The following is a 14,528-nucleotide window of genomic DNA, read 5'->3' on the forward strand; positions in this document are numbered from 1 at the left end:
TCTTGGTAGGGGTAGGCCTCCAAAGAATCGAAAGACTCAATTGGAGATTGATGCTGGGATTCAGCAGATTTTGTCTCTTTCTCCTGGTGTTGGGAAAGGGAAGCATTCGGTTTCTCTTGGTGACGCTATGAAAGGAAGTGGTACTCCTAAGGGCAAGAGGAGTAAGAGGTCTATTATTAGGCCTCCTGTGACTAGGTCGGGGGCTGTGAAGCGTAATCTTCAAAGTAGTTTTGGAGAAGGAAAGTCTTCTCTGTCTAAGGGAAAGAGGGGAGCCTCGGTCTCCCCTCGAGAGCAATGAGAATTATATCTTGGAATGTTAGGGGCTTAAACTCCCCTAACAAGAGGCGCTTAATTAAGTCCCAGATGGACTTAGTTAAGTGTGATATTTTCATGTTGCAAGAGACAAAATTGTCAAAGGAGTCTGCTGATTTGGTTTTTTCTTCTTGGAGAAAGTGGGAATTCCTCTCCTTTCCAGCTTGTGGTGCGTCAGGGGGTTTGACATTTCTTTGGAATAACTATAACATTGAGGTTGAGCTAGTTGCTTCTACTGTAAACTGGATGTTGGCCTTAGTTAAAAGCAAGCTTTCGAAGGTTAAGTTTTGGCTTTTAATATTTATGCTCCTTCTGGTATTCAAAGGAAGACTAAATTATGGGGAGAACTTAAGAGGATTTCCTCCCCTTTAAGGCATGGTCCCTTTATAATCTTTGGGGGGGATTTTAATGCTATCACTGACTTGGGAGAAAAGAAAGGAGGTATTTTTCCTAATGAAAAATTTATGGAAGACTTTGGGATGTTCATTAAGGACATGCGTCTTTTTGATTGTCAGTTTCAGAATGGGATTTTCACATGGACAAATATGCGAAGAGATTTTTCTCAGATTGCGGAAAGGTTAGACCGGTTTTTGTTATTAGATGTTTGGATTGATTCAGAGTTCGAATTTTTTTCCTCTATTCTTCTAGTTTCGGGGTCAGATCATTTTCCAATTTCTCTATCAATTCTGGAAGATAAAGCTCCTTTTAAGTCACCTTTTAAATTTGAACCTATGTGGTTTAGAGATTCTTCCTTTTTGCCTTTGCTCAAAAAATGGTGGAGTTCTGCTCCTTATTGCTCTGGATCCTGAATGTTTCAGATTGCTAAGAAGTTGAGATTTTTGAAATTTAATATTAGAGAATGGAATATATTGCATTTTAAGAACATCTTTCTGGAAAAACGGAGGATTCAAGATATGATTGAATGTCTTAATTCACATGTGATTCAACATGGTATGGTGCCTCTTGTTTTTGATGAACTAAAATTGCTAAAAGCAGAGCTTGAAGAAGTTTTGTCCAGAGAAGAAATCTATTGGAGACAGAAATCGAGGGAGATCTGGCTTTCAGATGGTGATAGAAATACAAAATTTTTTCACTCTTCAACAAAAATTAAGAGAAGTAGAAATAGGATATCTTGTATTGAGGGTCCAAATGGCAGACTTTTAATAGAATAGGAGGATATTGCTTTAGAGGCAGTTAGGTTTTTTAAGTCACTATTGTCTTCGGAGCATGGAGATCTTCATAATAACATTTCTTCTAATATTCCTTCTTTGGTTTCTTCAGAAGATAATAAAGTGTTGATGTCTCCTTTTTCTTTGGATGAAGTTAAGAATGTTGTTTTTGCAATGAACCTTGATAAGGCTCCGGGACCGGATGGATTTACTCCTTTATTTTTTTAGAAATGCTGAGATTTTGTGGGGAATGATGTTTTATTGGCCCTTGAGGAAGCTAGAAGGAATAGGTTGTTTTGAAAGAGCTTAATACTACAATGATTGCAATTATTCCTAAAAAAGAGGTTACCAAGACATTTGCTGATTTTCGCCCTATTGCTTTATGTAATACTTTGTACAAGATTTTTACCAAGGCTATTTCTTTAAGGTTGGCTAAAATTCTGCCTAGGATCATTTCTTTAGAACAAGGTAGTTTTGTTCCAGGAAGGGAGACGACAGAGGGAGCTATAGTGGCGCATGAGGTTCTGCATTCTATTTCTACTCAGAGAATCCCGGCCATGATCCTCAAATTAGATATGATGAAAGCATATGATAGAGTAGAATGGGGGGCGTTGTGTGTTGTTCTACTTAACTTGGGCTTTTCCAAGGCATGGGTCAAATGGATTCGCGCTTGTATTTCTTCTACAAGGTTCTCGGTTCTAATTAATGGCTCCCCTTGTGGTTTTTTCTCCTCTTCTAGGGGTTTGAGGCAGGGGGATCCCCTGTCTCCTTTCTTGTTCATTCTTCTAGCTGAAACGTTCAGTTGGGCTATAAAAGCCACTAAGCTGGGAGGGCTTTGGAAGGGAATTAGGATTCATAATGTTCCACAAAGCATTTCGCATTGCTTGTTTGCAGATGATACCTTGTTATTTGGTCACGCCTCTTTGGGTGAGGCAAGAGTGATAAAGGGGATAATACAAAATTATGCATCCTTTTCTGGTCAGAGAGTCAATATTGATAAGTCAAAGATTTTTTTCCTTCATGCTTCACAATTGGTTCAGGATAGATTGAAGAGTTTTTGGGGATTTGCATCTGGAAATCTTCCTTGTTCTTATCTTGGTATACCTTTCTTCATTACGAAGGATAGAGTTGAGTTTTGGGATAAGATCATTTCAGTTATCTCTAGAAGGATCCTATCCTAGAATCATAGATGGTTATCTTTGGCTGGTAAGATTGTTCTTATTAAGTCTGTCCTAAATGCTGTTCCTATTTATCTCATGTCTATTTTGCAGTCTCCGAAAGTGGTTCTTGTTAGTTTGCAAGATACTCTTAGGTCCTTCCTTTGGAGTAATAATAAAGAACGTAAGAAGAAACTCCCTCTGGTAGCATGGGATAAAGTTTGTTTGCCTAAAAACCTTGGGGGCACAGACATTAGGAGTCTGGAAAGTCTGAATTTAGCCTTAGGTGCTAAGTTGGTTTGGAAATTGTATGAGAGACCATTCTCCTTTTGGGCACAAATTATGTTTGCTAAATATTTAAATAACAGACCAAGAGAGTATGTTTTTCAAGTTTCTAATTTACCGTCTGGTTCAGCTATTTGGAATTTTCTATGTAAATGTAGATCAGTGATTTTGCCTCATCTCTCATGGATTGTTCATAATGGTAAAAAGGTCAGGTTTTGGGAGGAAGTTTGGAATGGACATCCCCCTTTGGTGAACTCGAGGGATTGGTCTCCTTTAATTTCCACTCTTTCTTCCCTTTGGGGTGTCTTTGTGGCTGATTATTTTGAAAAAGAGTATAGTGGGAATCTTAAGGTGGCAAAATGGAAATCAATTGAGTTTTTAGATATTGATCAAAATGTGAAATTGGAATATGAAAAGATGTTGGGGGAGAGAGTAATAATTCTTTCTGATGCCGACGATGAGCTTATCTGGACAAGGAATATCTCTGGTAAGTACACAGTTAAGGATGGCTATAATTCTCTCTTGGTTGGTAAAGATTTATCTACTTGGCCATACAAGCTGTTTTGGCATATGGCTTGCCTCCCAAAGGCTGGTGCTTTTGCTTGGTTAGCAGTGCAGGACAGGGTCCTTACAGGAATGAGGTTGGACAGGTTGGGTATTACTGCAGTATTTTCTTATGTCTTTTGTAATAAAAATTTAGAATCCTCTGCACACTTGTTTCTTCACTGTGATTTTGCCTATGCTTGCTGGCAATGGTTGTTTGAAAAGCTTAATCTATCCTTTGTTATTGGTAAGGATCTCCTTTCCCACTTTAGAGCCTGGCCTATCCTCTTTGCCTCATCTTTCTATGCATGTCTTTGGATTATTTCTCCATCTATTGTGATTTGGAATATTTGGTTAGAGCGTAATAATAGGATTTTTAAACAGACAAGTTCTTCCTTGGCTGAGGTTTTATTAAGGATTGAATCTTCCATCTCTGAAGTTGCTTTGTCTTTTATCTATAAGAATTTGGAAACCCTTACCTCTTTTTCTCATTGGGATGGTATGGTAACTAGAGTTTGGAGAATGTTATCAGTCTTACCTTCTCATGGATCTATTTTAAATAAGACTAATGCTATAAGTAAGAGAAATTTTGCTTGCTGGAAACCTCCTCCGCAAGGGCACTTTAAATTGAATTTTGATGGTGCTTCTCGTGGGAACCCTGGCCTGGCAGGGGCAGGTATGGTAATTTATGATCATAAGGTAAGATTTGTTCAGGCTCGTTGTCATGCGATTGGTTTCAAGTCTAACAATTGTGCAGAATTCTTTGCTTTGTCCTTTGGTTTGGATATGGCTATATCTTTGGGAATTAAGGACTTGATAATTGAGGGTGATTCTATGGTTATTATTCAAAGTGTCATGAAAAAGAAGTCGAATTGTTGGCAATTACAATATATACTTGATCATATTTTGCAAAAATTAGATTTTTTGGATTCCTTTTTGATTTCCCACTGTTATAGGGAAGTGAATAAGATTGTAGATTTCTTGGCTAACTTAGCCATTGACAGTGAAGCTAATATGCGGGAGGTAAGTGTGGATGAGATCCCTTCCTCGGTTTTGAAATATTTGAAGTAAAGAAGGGCATAGTTGTAGTCTTCATCAACCTCCTTATTTGGTGTGGCTTTTCTTTGGTGTGGGTTTTGCTATGCTTGATCACAATGTTTATTTTGACAGGGTCTCTGATTTTGGTTTCATTTCTGCTATGTGGTATCATTCTAACCAGTGGTTTGGAGAATTGTGTTTCATAGACAGGGGTGGTTCAGACTGGTGTTTTTTGGCAGCAATGGATATGCATCCTTCGGTGATCATACTTTAATCTTCCTTCTATATGCTTCTGTTGGCGGCTTCCTTTATATCTAATGCGGCTTATGTAATTGGGATGGGTTTTTTGATGTACTATGCCAATGGGAATTTGGTATTGGGTAGAATAGGCTTGTGTTACTTAAGCAATACTGAAGGGTTTTCTTACTGGTTCTTTCCCTTCAGTGCTTTTTGAACCAGACACTATAAAAAACTTTTAAAATTTAATATAATTCAGTGGTTCTATCCACTTTTATCAAAAAAAACAAAATATTTATTTATTTATTATAATTATTATCAATATTTATTTATTTATTATAATTTATTAACATTTTATTCATTAAATTCTGCATAAGAACATTGTAAGACTTCATATATTAAACATACATATTAAGCACATCCCCATGCATACCACCTAGAACAAGAATGTTACTGCCTGTAACTTACTATGACTATCAGAATATACATATACCTCTTTAATTTATATTCCCACGAATTTCCCCAAAGTCTGGTCTATTCACTGTGCATTATGAAATACCTTTGCTGCATATTAATAAATCATACTTATTACTTGTAAAACATTGCTTTTTGATCCATCGTTTTTTTCCTCCCTCCTTTTTGCACTTTCAATCGTCATATATATGCTTTTACATTATGAGACATACCTTTTGATCATCGAAGAAACACATCCTTTATCATCCTTTGGCAATTAAGAAGCATAACTAATATTTGTAATTTTGTATCTTTATTCATTAGCAATCATCGATGTAATCTTTTCATGAGTCGTGACATTGACTAATCCACGTCTTCTTATAACAAAACATTCCTTTGAAATAATCGGTCTTTCACATAATCGGTCTTTCACAGTTATTATTTTAATGGCAGTTAACTTTAAGTAAATTGATTCATTATACTTATGCATATTTGATTGTATGTTAATTATGTCTTTGTTATGTTAATCTGAGGAACGACTGTATAACAGATTGCCATCTTCCGACTATCTTTATATGGGTGAAATTGTTCATATCAAGTTAAATATATAAATTGTGCTTACAATTATGTTTAAAATTTATAATATATAAATTATGTTTATAATATAATATTACTTTATTTTTATTGGAATATTTCAAGAATATTATTATTATTATTTAAATAATAATACTTAATAAATAATTAAGTTTCAAATAATCATTCTTTGGTAATTATTATATTAATTAATAATTATTATTATTTCATTTATGATATATACAATGATCAAGAGGGGACATGACAATGATATTGTACATTGGTATTAGAATGTAGATTTGTCACACTACACAAGTTCCATTACTCTTGTTAGATTTGCATTGTTAGTCTTCCTCGTGTCGAATTGAGTTTTTGGGGTAGTGTAAATACTTCATGGTAGGGTGGATAAGCGCTTCGACAATGTTTTCGCCTATGGTGTGTTTGAGGGAGACAAATTTTGAGAGCTCTTGTCATCGTGGTCTTCATGTTTGCACATTATGTATTTAGTATATCTGACCATTGGGTCTATTTTGAAGGAATATATTTCCTTATGTTTTGCCTTGTTAATGGCTTATATGTTAAATCTTTAGGTCAATTGAAATTTCAAGACTCCAATCTTGTATATTTGGACACATGCCGATGATTTATGTTTGCTTGCGTATTATTGTGAATTATGAGAATTATGTTAATCTGAAATCATGGAGTTCCTTACAATCTATTAGATTCCTTGCCCAATTACTTGCACTATCAAGTGTTTTTCTAACCCAAAGAGGGTGATAAATGAGTGAGTCTAGAGGAGAAATATTATCTTTCAAAGTAAGCCTAGAATAAGACAAGCATGAATGCTCATCACTATCATCACTATTAGAACAAAAAAAAGAAAAATATCTTGGCTTAGGAATCTACTATGAATGATTTAAATCATCAATATTAAATGAATCTACAAAAGAAAGAGAAATGTCAAATGTTGAGTTGGGGAAGGTCTCTCCTAAAACTTAAGACTTCTCTAAATGAATATCTCATGTGTTGTTGGGTGGCATAGGCACTAAACTTTTACACCATCATGATAACCTACAAGGATGAAAGGTTGGACTATGGTTCCATTGCATTGCATTTCTCTAGTAGAATGCATCTCATAGCTAGAGATCAAATATTTTGAACTGCTCAACTGATGGCTTTTTTTGTGTTCAAGCTTCAAAGGGAGTGATTTCTTTCAAGGCTTATGCAGAACCATGTTCTAAACACAACTAGTACAATTGATGCTTCCACACAAAACTGTGGTGTAAGTTCTTTGTAGTGAATAATAGAATTAGCCATCTCTTTTAGGAATCTATCCATATGTTCTACAACACCATTCTATTAAGGAGTATAAAGAATTTTATGTTGCAATTATATCCCCTCTTATGTATGAAATTCTTGAACATGATGTTGACACACTCAAAACCATTATTAGTTCAAAGAACCTTGATTACATTTCTTAATTATTTTTCACCAATTTCTTTGAAGTCTAGAAATTTTCAAATACTTTAGATTTTTGTCAAAAAAAATTAGAACAATGTTAACCTAGAAAAGTCATCTATGAAAGTAAGAGCATATATTTTCTTAGTAAAATATGGATGGGGAATTGTCCAAGACACATTAGTGTGATCTAACTCCAAAACCTGTGTTGTCATACATGCTTTTCTTTTGTCAAATTCTTCTTTAAAACGTTTCCCAAGGTTACAACCACCACAAAGACAAAATTTGACTCTAGGCAACACTATTACCATGTCTTATTGACATAGTTGCTCAAGATAGTGATAGCTAAGGTGGCCAAATTGCTCATGCTATAATTTTCATGCTATAATTTTCTCACCTTTGATTGAGTAATCAAGACTATTAGTGAAACATCATGAGAAAATATTAAAAGGTATATAACTCAGCTTGGTGATATACTCTTCCCATAGCTATCAAATTGTTTCTATGTACCTTAACATATTTTGGAGAAAATTGAACTCTCATGCCCTTTCGTATATGATTAATCTGATGAATTGATAAAATATTAGATGGAAGAGAAGGCATACTCTAAAAATTTATTAATTTTCCATCTTCAATTTCAACAAACCCTCTCTGTAAAACCAATGCTAGAGTATTATCATCAAAAAATCTAGAGTATTATCACCAAAAATAATGGAAGAAATGCTAGAGGGATATAGGGAAGAAAGTCAACCTCTATAAACTCATGTGTAATGAAACACTTGAAAATATATTTGCTATATGAAAAATATAATAGATATTTACAAACTTTTTCAGCACTACAATCAAATCTGCAGAAAGAATATTTTTTCCCACCATCTAGAAAGATGAAATTTGAAAAAAAAAACAAACTTCAATATATGATGAAAAATGGTTGTGCGCTATTTTGACAATGTTTTTTTTGCAAAATTCACTTATTTGCAAAAACTAACATATACCCCATTGTTGTGATCAAAATCACGAAAAAATCATTTTCCTATTCGATGTGTAAAAGATGTAAATTTGATGAAAAAATAAAATGCCTCCAACAAAAATTTACTACCAAAGTATGCATGCACTATTATTTTGAATCGAAGCTTCCCATTGCCAAGATCTAGTGATGCAAAAACCTCTAAATTTCCTTTGAATTTACTTGGCTCTTTAATACACATTTTTGGACAGAGAACACGTCAAATAGTAAACAAATACAAATATTGCAATTCTACAAACAAATTTTCTTGATTAATTTTTTTAATGAAAAACCTAACTTCTATTTGAACTAGTAACTACTTTGATACTATATTAGAATCGTGATCTTCTAGAAAAATGGCAACATTGTTTGGGCCACAAGAGTTGAACAACAACAAACGATACAAATTAACAAAATAAAAATATGCAACACAAGAGTACATAGATTTTGGAATAAATCTCAAAGCTTTCGGATTGAGAAACTTAAGAAGATGTACACAATATATGTAGTCTAAAGGATATGAAATCCCAATTAGAATAGTACAATGCAAATTCATTCAAATATGAGTGATAATAGAAACAGGTCTAGGTAAGCTTATCCTTAGAAAAGGAAATATCCCTCAAAAGAGGTATACGTGAGAGGAAAAGAAACAAAAGAGAGGAAACACTAAGGTCTGAAGCACACAAATAAGTCATCTTGCTTGGATTCAATTTGAAGGTGTATTTATTTTGTTTTCTTAATTTGCATGCATTCATTATTTCCACGTCCAATATTATTTAATTTGTATGCAATCATTATTTCCACGCCTAATTTGCCGATAGCAATTCCAAATTGTCTCGCGCCGTATTTTTGGGGTTTATCGGTATGTATTTAATTTTTACGGCCTCACGTCGGGAAATTGTCTCACGCCGTAAAATTCTGCTTTTTTCGATTGTCCGTCAGTTATTCTGGGAGTCTCCATTCATTGTAGGTGGACAATGTTGTTCCTTCCCACGTGGTACTTGCTACATCCCATAGGCGTTTATATCGTCATAACTGCCCTGCATACCGTTCAGTGGCACCGCCAAAAATACTATGTAAAAACTGACAAAATGAAGATGAGAAAAACAAAAAACAATATCAAGCTCTTCCTGGAAATTTTTGTGATTCGAATTATTATGGCATTGTTTTACAAATTTGCAATGCGTGTGTGCATTACAAATGCACAGGAAAAAGAAAAACTAAATCAGGCCTCCAGGTATGATGCTTAATGAATGCCTGAACTTCATTCTGGTTGTTTGTGAATTGGCTTTTTAAAATTAATTGTAAGAATCCGTGATTTGAAAACTACTATTTTTTATATTGGTAGATATTGATGACAAGAAAATCCAGCTACCCTGCAATGTGTTTGGCATCGTCAGAAATTTACCTTACATTATTGTAGAACAATGATGAAATCAAGACAAAAAAAAATTAAAAAAAATTCAAGCTCTTCCAGGCTTGGCTTTAATTTATTTCGTTGTGGTTTCTGCATTTGGTTTTTTGTGATTGGAATTATTGGGCAATTGTTTTACAAGCTCCTAATGCAGGGGTGTCCATTATAGACAAAAGCTAACATTAACGAGACAAATGACCGTAGAGAACAACAAAATCAGGGCATTCCAAGTATGAGATCCCTCTTGCATAGACCTATGGTTTTTATTTCATTTGATATGAAATTTGAATTTCTCACAATGGGAAACTAAACTTAAGTTCATTTATAGTTTAATTTAAACTTTTTACGATGTCAAATTTGTCTTGATCTGTATTATGATTCAATTTTCATGGTGGTGCAGTTAGTTTTTCGGTTCCATAGATGATAGAACTACTGATTAATTTACGGAACTACCATGACAAAATTTTCAATATGAGATAAACAAAACCCAATGCCTGTACAACCTATGATACAATCCTTTCACAGTAAACAACTAAGCGTAATCTTATTGATGGAAACAAAATGAAAGATGAAATTAAAATTCTTCTAGCAATAATTTACAAACAACAATTTGTATTCATACTGAAAGCAACACCATGGCAATCCAAAATTTGGATCATTGCCCTTGCCAGCTGTGCATGGAGAAAACAACAAAGTAGCAATATCTTTCATATCATCTGCCAAAGTTATGAAATTTACCCAGGATTAATTGAAAGGAATCAACCCCAGGGCTACGAAAATAAAATTAAAAATAAGAATAAAGTTAGGGTTTTCATATTATTTAGGGTGCAGAGAATGAAATTAAAAAACGAATAAAGTTAGGGTAATCTCAGAGTTAGATTAGTGTTATAAATATAGTTTGAGTTAGGCTTAGGGTTATTAGTAATATTGTGAAATTTTAATTTTGTCTTACATTTTTCTAATACTGCAATTATGTTGTTATATCTTATAATCACTATAAAAGGGAAAACTTAAAACTGGATCCATCTACTAGCTTTCTATAGTGAAAAAATAATGAAAAAACCAAAAAAGCCCAGACAGATTAGGCTCCCCGTAAAGATTCCTTTGTTAGTTAGAATATTTTTGAAATTTATTCAACTTTGGAAAATAAATTAGTGTGGTTGTCCATCTACAGTAGATAACAATCCATCCAACGAGGGAGAATCCACATGTTGCACATACTTCAAACCATACTAGCATGATAGCTTTGAAAAAGTCTAAAATATTATCATGATACTTCTGAAGCAATATGGCTTTGACAAAGAAGAATACGACACAAAGAATGACTACCAGGCAACATTCCATGGCCCAAGTTCATAATATTGTTCTAAAATTCCTTCAAAGCTTTGAAAATATATTCTACTATTTGGCTATGATTAATGGGAAAGTTTCCATGGCCTAAGTTCATAAATATTGCCAATCATGCTTGAACAATTGGGTCCTCCTTGTAACCATAAGATTATTGGTGTATGTGCAAGGGATGTAGTGGGTTGTGTGGCTTCATAAAATGCATAGAACATTTTTTTCTTTGGAAGATGCATAAACTTTTAGACATCTCTTGATTGCAAGGAACGAGGCAAAATCAATACCGCCATTAAGATGCATGGTATTGTTGAGGCCTTGCTTGCTACTGATCCACATTCTGTCATCTACATTTTTGTTCCCATCGTCCTCCTTTGTGTTTCCATGGGCAATTGGCAACCGAATTCGATAAACTAATAGAGAAGATAGCTTCAAATGTATAGTGCAGGATTCTCTCAAGGCTCGATAGTAACACCCTCTGTAATTGCACAAGGACTCACCACAAGTTTGAGGGATTATACTTGTCTTCCAAAGAAAAATCAGGTTGAAAGTGGGAAAGAAAATTCTAGCCACTCTTTAATTTGTATGTAAAGTGTTGCAAAGCAGAGGGTGCATGATTGTTGGAGCATGAAAATTTGTATTATCTCACATCACACCCAAGTACCTTGCTTTCATTAAGCTAAGTCCTAGCTTTTGATTTATGTAAGGAAGCTGATAATGGCTTTTGCATTTGGGGATTTGTTTTCCTCCTCACAATCCTCCATTACGTGGGCACAAACAAAGAAAGAATCCATGGCGGATCCAAGCACAAAGATAGAGCAACTAGAAATAGAGGGCCCTTAGATTTGAGAATATGGAGCTGCAAAGCATGGTGAAGGAGAACCATTAAAATTTTTTGTTTGGGCATTCCACACAAATATTTTCCACATACCTATCGGCGTTACACATTGGACCTTTTTTAGGTCCAACCGCTAGTATATGAGTCAATTTAGGAAAATAACCTAGTTTACTTGAATGTTTTAGGGTGTTCTCAACAAATCCATTTTGTGTATATCCTTTTATCTCTGAAGTCTTGAGAGGTCTTTGCTTTGAGGTGCCTTCACATTTTGCATGCATAACTAAGGCGAACATGAAAGAATTAAACCAAAATTTTCTGCAACAGATACAGTTAGATCTATGCATTGTAGTCATGGCGTGGGTATGGAAGAAGTTTTTTTTTTTTTTGAGTAAAGGGGGTAAAAACTTTATTGAAATAAAACCAGAAGAATTACAAAGAGAGTCAGAGCCCAAAGGCCCCAACCAGAGGCCACAAGACCAGCCCCATCTTAACCAACTTCAAAACCATCCATGTCCTCTGTAAGAATCTTCTACGTCCTGACTGTAATCCCCAGAGAGAAGCCCCCAACCATCAACTTTCCAGTCACTATCATGATCCGAAGCCCATTTGGCCAAGCAATCTGCAGCTCTGTTCCACTCCCGAGGGATGTGGATGAAAGACACCTGATCCATTAAAGTACTGAATTGGAGAATCTGCTGGACAATCCGAGCCAACTGCCACTAAATCCCACTAAGCTTCTGATCATTCAGCAAGTTAACAACCATTTGTGAGTCTAATTCACAAATCACTTTCCTTTGACCCCTCTCCCAAGGCCTCTCTAGTGCATAGAGAATCGCCAATCCCTCCATAATGTTATTGGACTGCCACCCTCTGTGCATCGAAAAGAAGAACAAAACCTCCCCCCTGTTGTTCCTGCCAACACCACCAACTCCAGCCGGGCCTAGGTTCCCCCTTGAAGAACCATCGGTATTAATCTTGGGAATCCCCTCCGGGGGGGGAATCCACCTTCCCACCCTTTGCACCTTCTTCATAGCCCCTCTACCTCTCCTGACACAAGCTGAACCAGAAGACATCTCCTGCAAACCAAGCCTACTCACCAAATCAGTCTCCTCTCTACTTAGTGGAAAATTCACCTCACATTTAGCTTCCACTGTCTCCCGGACCATAGCAATGATCCTATTCCAAACTTGTTGAACAAACAATCTGTCCTCCCGAAAGATCCTCCTGTTCCTCTCAAGCCATATCTACCACAGAATGAAGATGGGCCCAATATACCAGACAGTCTGGAGGAAGGGGGATAGGATAGGAGGTCTTCCCAACCTGTTCCAGAACTCTACCAAAGAATCTGTGTGGACACAAGGATGCTTCCATGCCCCCCACCAGTAATGCCAAATAAGCTGGGAGAAAGGGCATCTAAAGAACAGATGTGAGGAATCTTCTTCCACATAACCACACAAATCACAGATAGAGGGTCCCGAAAATCCCCGCTTGCGGATATTGTCCCAAGTTAGACATCTGTTCCAAGCCAAAGTCCAAGCGAAACAATTACACTTCGGCCAAGAAACCTTATTCCACACCTGTTTCCACTAGGCCACCTCTCTTCCCTCCAGACTTCATTTCACCAATTCCCGGTAGCCACTAGCCACAGTAAAAATGCCCTTAGGATTTGGTAGCCAAGCCAACCCAGCCCTACTCTTAAGGGAGCTACAATGTCAACTCACCAAAATGCCCTGCAACTCAGCGCACTCTTCCTCCATCTCAACAACCGACCACTCAGTAGGAACCTTCCACCGCTCCAACTCCAGCCGACCACACCTATAAGTAACCTTAAAGTCACTCACCCTTGACCAACCCGCCTCCAAAAACCTCAGGCAAAGATTCCCAAGGTTAGGAAATTGGTCCAGAATGGGAGGATAACCATCCCAAGAGTCGTACCAGAAAAGGGTCTCTTCCCCCCTTCTGCATATCCAAAAGAGTCCATCCTTAATGAGAGAGGCCCCCCTTTTGAGAGTATTCCAGATCGAAGAGCCCTTTCCCTCTAGCGGATATCTAGGGATCTCCTCCCTCGGGATCCTCTGCATATACTTGTTAGCCAGAATCCTGGCCCAACCTCGATCCTGCTCCACACACCACCTCCAGTAAAGTTTAGCCGCTAGCGCTTCCCCAAAAAGAACTGACTGCCTTAAACCAAGCCCCCTTGCCTGCTTCGGGCTACACACCAAGTCCCAATTGACCAGACTCCATTTGGAAGAGGAGAGATTGCCTACCCATAAAAATTGCCTAGCCAGAGAATCCAGTCCCTTCAAGAACCACTTAGGAGCCACATGAAGCATACAGCGGTAAATCGGAAGAGCCTGAACCACCGATTGAATCAACTGAACCCTTCTAGCAAAGGATAGCCATCTATGAGTCCAATGTTCAACCTTTGTGCGAAATTTATCCAAGAAACCCTGCCAGGTCTCCCTAGGAGGGTTGCCAGGAGAAATAGGAATACCCAAATAAATCAGGGGAGTAGCACCAACTTGGAATCTCAAGATAAGGGCAATCCTTCTTTGAATAGCATCAGGAGTGTTGAAAAATAGGATTGAAGATTTATCCTCATTGATCAACTGGCTCGAGGCCGCAAGATAAACATCCAAGACCTTACACAGATTAGTAGCTTCCCTGATCTGAGCAAGCCCCATCAGGGCCGTATCATCCACAA

The 14,528-nt window shown here is 36.6% G+C and overlaps 1 protein-coding gene across 18 annotated transcripts in view; it reads left to right on the plus strand.

Moving 5' to 3' along the window:
• Positions 1 to 14,528, plus strand: part of LOC131032586 (uncharacterized) — a 94,495-nt gene that overhangs the window by 7,041 nt on the left and 72,926 nt on the right. For 7 of the 18 annotated variants that reach the window (XR_009371524.1, XM_059216588.1, XM_059216587.1 and 4 more), the window contains exons 1-2: positions 9,031 to 9,468; positions 9,800 to 9,875. The exons of 1 other annotated variant lie outside the window; for it this stretch is intronic. Coding sequence is in view for 10 of the 17 variants with exons in the window: in XM_059216588.1 (XP_059072571.1) it covers positions 9,209 to 9,468; positions 9,800 to 9,875 (336 nt within the window). In the remaining 7 variants the exon portion in view is untranslated. Of the gene's footprint in view, positions 1 to 9,030; positions 9,469 to 9,799; positions 9,876 to 14,528 lie in introns of those variants that run through there. 10 more of the 18 variants (XR_009371523.1, XM_059216591.1, XM_059216594.1 and 7 more) reach the window with 5 other exon arrangements.

Source organism: Cryptomeria japonica, chromosome 2 (assembly GCF_030272615.1).
Source record: "Cryptomeria japonica chromosome 2, Sugi_1.0, whole genome shotgun sequence".
Taxonomy (NCBI): Eukaryota; Viridiplantae; Streptophyta; class Pinopsida; order Cupressales; family Cupressaceae; genus Cryptomeria; species Cryptomeria japonica.